Genomic DNA, 7,603 nt, shown 5'->3' with positions numbered 1-7,603 from the left:
TGATTTAAAGTATACAGGAGGATGTGCATAGGTTATATGCAAATACTATACCATTTTATAGAAGGGACTTAAATATCCAGAGATTTTGGTGTCCAAGAAGGGGTCCTGAAACCAATCCCCCAGGGAGACCACGGGATGACTGTGTATCTATTCCTTGCTAAAATATTAAATCCTTAGATGCTTTTGCTCCCTCTTAGAGTCTGCATACTCCTCATGACCTGGCCCACAAGAACGAACTCTGGCTAAAGTATAGAAGGCTGGCCTCTCACTAGACAGCTGTGTCACTCCAACTATGCCATTTAACTTCTTTGAGCATCAGATTCCTAATCTGGAAAATGTGGATCACTGAAGCCCTTTACACTGTGAGCCAAACCCTATATACAAGGGGTTCACACTTTTTACCACGTGGCACTTGAAGACCGTTTCCCTGTTTGAAAATAAAGGGCTAATAGCGGGAGCGAGATATAAGAGACAACACATCAAGTTTCATGTTTTTATTTAACTCGTGGAACAAAAATGAACCAGATTAACTGCAACTTTATCAAATGTATAAGAAGTAAATATGAATCTTATATGACAAAATGTTTTACTCATTATAACAAATTTCCAATAACCCCATCAATTATATTTCTAAATTTTTCCTCCAAATTCTAAGCACAGTATGTAAATTGGAAGTTAACTTATGTATGCATAACTATGCAAAACTATCTTATCAAGCTTCGAGTGCAAGAGACTGAAGAGTTCAGAATCTGGCGAAGATGTTGATGTTGGATATGAGAATTCTCTGCTCCCCACCTCTAAGTTGCGAGCCCTCCTAAAGCTAGAGGCCCAGATACCTCAAACGTGGAGATAGCACTCAAAGTAGAATTATAAAGAAGATCATGCCTGTGTTAACATTATTATAACTCTGCATTTTTTGCATAAAGTGTATAAGCATATCAATATTAAAAAGCAAGGAAGCAGAATTTGGAATTCATCCAATCCAAATGCGGCATCTTCAAACCTGAAAAGAAAAGAAAAAGGTGAGCAAATGAATTTATTTTATTTGGATTGCAGATCTCATTACCAAACCTGTCTAACTTCTACTGTGTAGATCACCTTTTTAAAAGAAGTAACTATGGACAGTTCTCCAAACCCATTACAAAGAGTATATCCTGTTAGTGTATCCATTTGGTGCTGCCAAAATCTTAGAAGAAAAAATGCTGATATGATATTTTGGTCAGTGCTGGACTGTGTATATGACAGTGGTCTCATGAGATTAAAATAGCATACTTTTTACTGTACCTTTTCTATGTTTAGATACACAAATACCCTTGTGTTACAACTGCCCACAGTATTCAGTACAGTAACAGGCTGTACAGGTTTGTAGCTTAGCAGCAATAGGCTAGACCATGTAGCCTATGTGTGTAGTAGGCTACAACACCTAGGTTTGTGTAAGCATTTCTTGGAATATGTCCCCGTCATTAAGTAACACATGACTATATTCGAGTTCAAGTCCTGGCTCTACAATTTACTACCAGTGTGACTGGGCAGATCATCCACCTTCCTGATGCTCTCCCAAATAAATTCCCTGGGTTTTCAGCATCAAAGTACCCTGGCCAGTAGAATTTCACTGAAAAGCTGGATCTTATACATTTGGACTCCAACTAAAGATGCAGAGAAGTCCAAGTTCCTCCCTCTCTCGCTTCTGGAGTTCCTTGTAGTTACATCTATTGTAGTATCACTACATCAAGTTTTAACAATCTGGTTCCCTTTATCTCATCTAGTGGCCTGGGAGACTCTAAGAGGCAAACACAGTCCCCACACAGGAATAGGACGTCTGCAGAACTGTATAACTCCTCTCTTCTGTCTGAAGAATAAAACAACTATTATACAAAGGAAGAGAGTGATTCATTTTCTCTTCTCAGCAGAGATGTCCAATGTGGAAATGGCAGAAGAAAGATCAAAGCCTTGCAGGTAATGTGGGTAACCACCTGCCTCTATCCTGCAATACCATACTGGCAGTTCCTTTGCCCTCTCTGTAGAGGGTCAGTAATGTGGCCACTCCCGGGGCCACACACCTTCTTCATACCACAGGAGAAGGAAATGTGACCCTGTAGGATTCTTCTTTGCCTGCTAAAATGCTACTCTGTCAATGTTCTCCACATAGTGAGGGTTATCATGTTAGAACTGTCTATAAATAGTCCTCAGGATAGTGAAACAAAAACATTTTCTTAAGGTCAAAAACTTACCTCCATGATGCTGCTTACATGTCTCGATCTATGAAAAAGACAGTGGAGAAAGAAAAAAGAAGACATTAAGTTATACTTTTAAAATACCATGTACTAACAAATGTCTAAAACTGTTAGAAATAAGGCTGGCAGAATAGGCTGCTGTTCCTATCCATGTATACCTTGTTTAGAGCTACCCAGCAGGAACATGCCTTTCCTACTAGCCTCAGATACCAATCCAGCCAGAGAGTACTGGAGGAGTCCAGGATTATAGGACACTAGGATACACAGGACTTACAAACAAAGGTCTATACCTTGTTGAGATGTTCGTTAGTGCTCAATATACCTGAAGCTGCCACGAAAGCTAGAGGAAGCCAGTAGGTAAGAAGTGTTAAGAGTGCATATGTATTCATGCAAGTGCTGCTGCTGCTCGCTGCTCAACTGCAGGGAAACTACTGGTTCAGAAACCATGCTGTGCAGCAATCTCTCAGCAGATGCCACTAATCTGATCTTTAAGAACATTCCCTGACAATCCCAATATGCAGATTGTTTATATCAGATGGGATGGGACTCATTCAGGGTAGTATGGCCATAGACTTTTTTTTATATCAAAGCAGCTTTATGATATGACTACTCATACACAACTTTCAGCAGCTTACAAAAGAATGTAAGACTTACCCCACTTAACTGTCCTGGGCCCTGACAAAGTCACGTGGTTCACACGGCAGGCATACTCATCTTTTTCATTGGGGGTGAATTCAGTGTAGTACAAGAGATAGAAAGACCAGTCTTTGCTGAAAGACAAGTCTGAATGCTCCACTTTCCCCATTTTCTCTCCATTCTTCAGTAAGTCAACTTCAATATCAGATGGATGAAACCCAGACACATAGCAATTCAGGAAATTTGGCTTTCCATTCTCTGGTGGATGGCGTGAGTAAACCTGAATCTTTGGAGCACCTGAGGAACATAGGGAAAAGACACATTAATATTGCCAGGGTATTTCACTTGGGGCTAACTTGGTCTCAAGCTCCATCAGGCACCAAGTGTTTACATTTGATCATTGATTTCTCCCAATTCCATTTCCACCCTGGCCAAATGAGCTTCCCCCTTCCCAACAAGCCACCTCCATTTTGAGGAATAAACCATTACTTGGTATCTTTCCCTCATAATTCCTCTATACATGACTTTTTTGTTTTTTTCTAGCAGATTTCTAGCAGTATCTTCTGTCACTGGAGATTGTGCTGCATTTTTAAGAACCTTCTTCTGGATGCTCTCAAGCACTTCTGATGGCTTCTCAGCACTCATAGCATTCTTTAACACATCACTCAAGAGTCTACATGATTTGGCTCCAAGCTACTTTTCAAAGGTCATTTCTCAGTTCGTAATAGCCCCATCAAATTACTCATGTTACTGTACTCTGTTTCCACCCCTTCCATTTTTTTTCCTTATGTTTACTCCTTTCTTTTTGGTTCCTGCTCCTGCCTCGATCTACACCCACCTGATTTTCTAAACTGTATTAAGTGTCTAGAAGAGTGCCTGGGATATAGCAATTGCTCTATACGTGGCAGATGTTATTATTATTACCTCAGGTTCCTAAGCGGATCAACCCAAGGTATGTTTTATTTTGTTGTTTTTGTTGGTTTTTTGTTTGTTTGTTTGTTTGTTTGTTTGAGATGGAATCTCATTCTGTTGCCCAGGCTGGAGTGCAGTGGCGAGATCTCAGCTCACTGCAACCTCTGCCTTGGTTCAAGTGATTCCTGGGACTACAGGCACACACCACCATGCCCGGTTAATTTTTGTATTTTTAGTAGAGACGGGGTTTCACCATGTTGGCCAGGCTGGTCTCGAACTCCCAACCTCTAGTGATCTGCCTGCCTTGGCCTCCCAAAGTACTGGGATTACAGGCATGAGCCACTGCGCCCGGCCCAATCCAAGGTATGTTCTTACCAAACAACAAAACCTCTTTATTTCTGCCGAGGGTTTATATGCCAGATCCCTCTCTGATTTTGTACCTAATTTCATGAGCTAGAAAACAAAGAAACAAAACCTAAATGCATATAAGAGCTGGCAAATACCTTAAATGGTTGAGTTGGACCGGATAAAATACAACAGGGATAGGTGAGGACTATGGCAAATGGGACAGAACATAGTTTTCATTATGATCAAATGGAGTAATGCATGTGACAGTGGGATTTGCGTTTTAATTAGCATCCACAGGTGATTGCTGTAAACTAGCCAGGTTGGGAATACATTGCCTAATGTTACAGAAGCAGTGCTTTCCAAAATGAGAGGCATGACTAGACCATCCATGGGCAAGTGGAAAGAAAATATTATAAACTCTATATTTTTCATCGAAAATGAAGAGAAGTGTTAGTGCTACTAAATATACGGACTGACACTAAATATATGTGTATACAATTCTTTTAAATACACTTATATTCAGGGTACATGATCACTAAAAGGCAGCTACTCCTCCATGTCTGGAAGGTTGTGGGGAGAAGGAGGAGTACCAGGCCACCTTGACCAGATATATCTCTCTAGAAACACCCTATCATCAAGGAAAGGCTACTAGCCCCATCGAGAGGTGGACTGGGGAATCTAATGAAGACCTGATTTTTTTCATAACATTAAAAGCTAAGAGAGCTCTTTGCAACTGAGCTTCTAATAATAAGAACATAATAAATGCCTCAGGGGTCAGAGCGCAGATTCATCCTGCCTGGAACTCTGTTTGAGGGAAGGCAGCAAGATTTTGTGAGAGCATCACTGTAATCTTTTCTAAGAAGAGGACAAGTATCAGACAGACTGGGTTTGAATTGGGGCTCAACCAGTTACTGGCTTTGTGACTTTTGGAGAGTTATTTAAGCTTACAAAACTTAACTGAAAAATTAATTTATGCCCACAGTAAAACAAAACAAAACCACACACAGGACAGAGGGGAAAATAAACCTTCAGAGGTAATCACCATTACATGCTTATTGTGGTATCTTCCAGAAATGGTCTATGCATGGCATGTATTACTTTGGAAATTTTCAAAATAAGATTTTTTTAAAAACATCTGATTGTTATTTTTTAAAACGACATCTAACATAACCAGCAAATACCAGTAATGGTGATGATATAGACATTATCCTTTATGTTGCAAATAAATTGTATTCAAATTAAATGCAATTTTCTCATGATCAAAACATTCTGCTTTTGATCATGTTTTGCCAGGGGGAAAAGGTGAGAGGGCTTAGCGTATTGCCAGGTATTTAGAAAGTACTCAAGATCTTTGGTGTCCTCAACAGTCTTGGTAACCATCTTGGATTATCTTTTTTTTTTTTTTTTGAGACGGAGTCTCGCTCTGTCGCCCGGGCTGGAGTGCGGTGGCCGGATCTCAGCTCACTGCAACCTCCGTCTCCCGGGTTCACGCCATTCTCCTGCCTCAGCCTCCCGAGTAGCTGGGACTACAGACGCCCGCCACCTCGCCCGGCTAGTTGTTTTTTGTTTTTTTTTGTTGTTTTTTTTTTGTATTTTTTAGTAGAGACAGGGGTTCACCGTGTTAGCCAGGATGGTCTCGATCTCCTGACCTCGTGATCCGCCCGTCTCGGCCTCCCAAGGTGCTAGGATTACAGGCTTGAGCCACCGCGCCCGGCCGGATTATCTTTATTAATGGTTTTACAACTCCCCTGACTTTGACAAACCTTCACTTTTTTCTTTCTTCCTTTTTTTTTTTTTTTTTTTTGTCTTTTTTTAACAGACAGGGTCTCGCTCTGTTGCCCAGACTGGAATGCACTGGCGCCATGATAACTCAAACTCCTGGGCTCAAGAGATCCTCCCGCCTCAGCCACCCAAGTAGCTTGGGCCACAGGCGCCAGCCACCACACCCGGCTAATTTTTGTTTTTATTTTTTATAGAGACGAGGTTTCACCATGTTGGACAGGCTGGTCTCAACTACTGACCTCAAGCGATCCTCCTGCCTTGGCCTCCCTAAGTGCTGGGATTACAGGCGTGAGCTACCACGCCCAACCCCCTCATGTTTTCAAAACCGAAAGTAAGAGGCACACTACATCTCGGAAAGAACCAGGCAAAGAGCCAAAGAGGAAGCCTTCTGTAAGAAAAGACCACAGGGCCCATGGCCGCCCGGTTTGCTCTGGAGAATCTCACGCAGAAGGCAGGCATGTTTCTTTAAAAAAACGCACGAATTACAGACAAAAGGCATGCGCTCCCGCAAAAGGCCCTGGTCAGGCTTGATTTCAATCTCGATTGCTGCCATTTATCCCCTGTGTAATTAAGTCTCTTAAAATCTCGGTGCCTCAGTTTCTTCATCTGTGAGAGGCAGAAGATAACCATAGTAGTTATCTATGGCGGAAGATAACTATTTTAAAAATTAAATGACGCAAAGCACGTAAAGTCCTTGGCACAGAGAAAGATGTCAATAACGGGTAGTTCTTATGATTTTTAAAAGTGACATGTGATGGGAACAAATAGGTTAATGATTCGAAACCGCTTTGTATCACAGCCAAGCATTCTACAAACGTCGCGTGCTGTTTCCCCGCCACGGTGTGGCCCCACATAGACCCGGAGGTGCAGGGCAGGCGAACTTAGCTGCTCCTAGCGAAGTCCACAGCTCTCCGGTCCGAGGGAAGCAGAGCTGCAGCAGACAGGTTTACCCGGGCGACGCCTCCCCTAGACCCCAGGCGCCCCTCCACGCATTCACAGCCCTCAGCTCCGCGCCTTTGGGATGAGCCTACCCGTCCCCCACTCCAGCTGCGCTGGGGGAGCCAGAGGCCCCGCGAAAGAGCGGAAGAGAAACCCTCCCCCAACCTCGGCGCTCTGACGCTTAACAACGCCCTAAACTTTGTCCCGACCCTCCTGTCGCCGTAGGCCAAAGGTCTCCCCTGCTCCCCGCCGAAAGGGGCAAGAAGCGCGCGTCCCGGGTGCGCACCCCCTTCCCCACTCCCAGGCCACCCCACCGCTTCCCGGAGACCCAGCCCTAGACTAGCCCCCCGGCGGGCCACCAAGGAGAACTTGGAGAAGGGAGGTCACGGAGCGAGAGAGCACAGAGAGGGCCACAGAGGGTGCGGAGCGGGAGAGGAAGGACCAGAGCGGGAGGGTAGGAGAGACTCACGCTGGATAGCCTCCAGGCCAGAAAGAAAGAGTAGCGCCAGCACGGCTAAGGCCACTGAGCGAGACATCTCGGCCCGGGTGCTGTCCGCCGCTGGAATGCCCGCCGGGCGGGACGCCTCCACTTATATTCCGCGCGCGCCCAGCCAATCAGGGCAAGGCCCGCGGGGACCGTCACCCGTCTCCAAGCCAGCGACGCAGTGCTAGGTTAGAGAGAGGGACTTTCCCGTTTTCGGTTTCCTTTTCTTAGAGTCTCGTGATGTTTAAGAAGGCATGCACTAGATTGG

General features: G+C 44.1%; 1 protein-coding gene across 2 annotated transcripts; it reads right to left on the bottom strand.

Moving 5' to 3' along the window:
* Positions 1-479: 479 nt before the first annotated feature.
* On the bottom strand, positions 480-7,446 carry B2M (beta-2-microglobulin). 2 transcript variants are annotated; one of them, XM_008016776.3, is made up of 4 exons: positions 7,321-7,446; positions 2,889-3,167; positions 2,232-2,259; positions 480-1,003 (listed from the first exon to the last, which is right to left on the bottom strand). In XM_008016776.3, exons 1-3 carry the CDS (start codon positions 7,385-7,387, stop codon positions 2,246-2,248), a joined length of 360 nt encoding a protein of 119 aa, XP_008014967.1. In that variant the 5' UTR covers positions 7,388-7,446; the 3' UTR covers positions 480-1,003; positions 2,232-2,245. The 2 variants fall into 2 exon arrangements, with proteins under 2 accessions (XP_008014967.1, XP_037865858.1); XM_038009930.2 differs by lacking the exons at positions 480-1,003; positions 2,232-2,259 and having other exon boundaries at positions 2,851-3,167.
* Between the last annotated feature and the right edge of the window lie 157 nt (positions 7,447-7,603).

The sequence above is a fragment of the Chlorocebus sabaeus genome, chromosome 26 (genome assembly GCF_047675955.1).
Source record: "Chlorocebus sabaeus isolate Y175 chromosome 26, mChlSab1.0.hap1, whole genome shotgun sequence".
Taxonomy (NCBI): Eukaryota; Metazoa; Chordata; class Mammalia; order Primates; family Cercopithecidae; genus Chlorocebus; species Chlorocebus sabaeus.
The sequence above is the reverse complement of the archived record's forward strand: the minus strand, read 5'-3'. Positions and strand labels throughout refer to the sequence as shown.

Excerpts from the sequence above, each read along its gene's own strand:
- B2M (XM_038009930.2), bottom strand. The coding sequence starts at position 7,387 with ATGTCTCGCTCAGTGGCCTTAGCCGTGCTGGCGCTACTCTTTCTTTCT. Across the intron at positions 3,168-7,320 it reads TGGCCTGGAGGCTATCCAGC|GTGCTCCAAAGATTCAGGTT; the intron begins GTGAGTCTCTCC and ends TATGTTCCTCAG.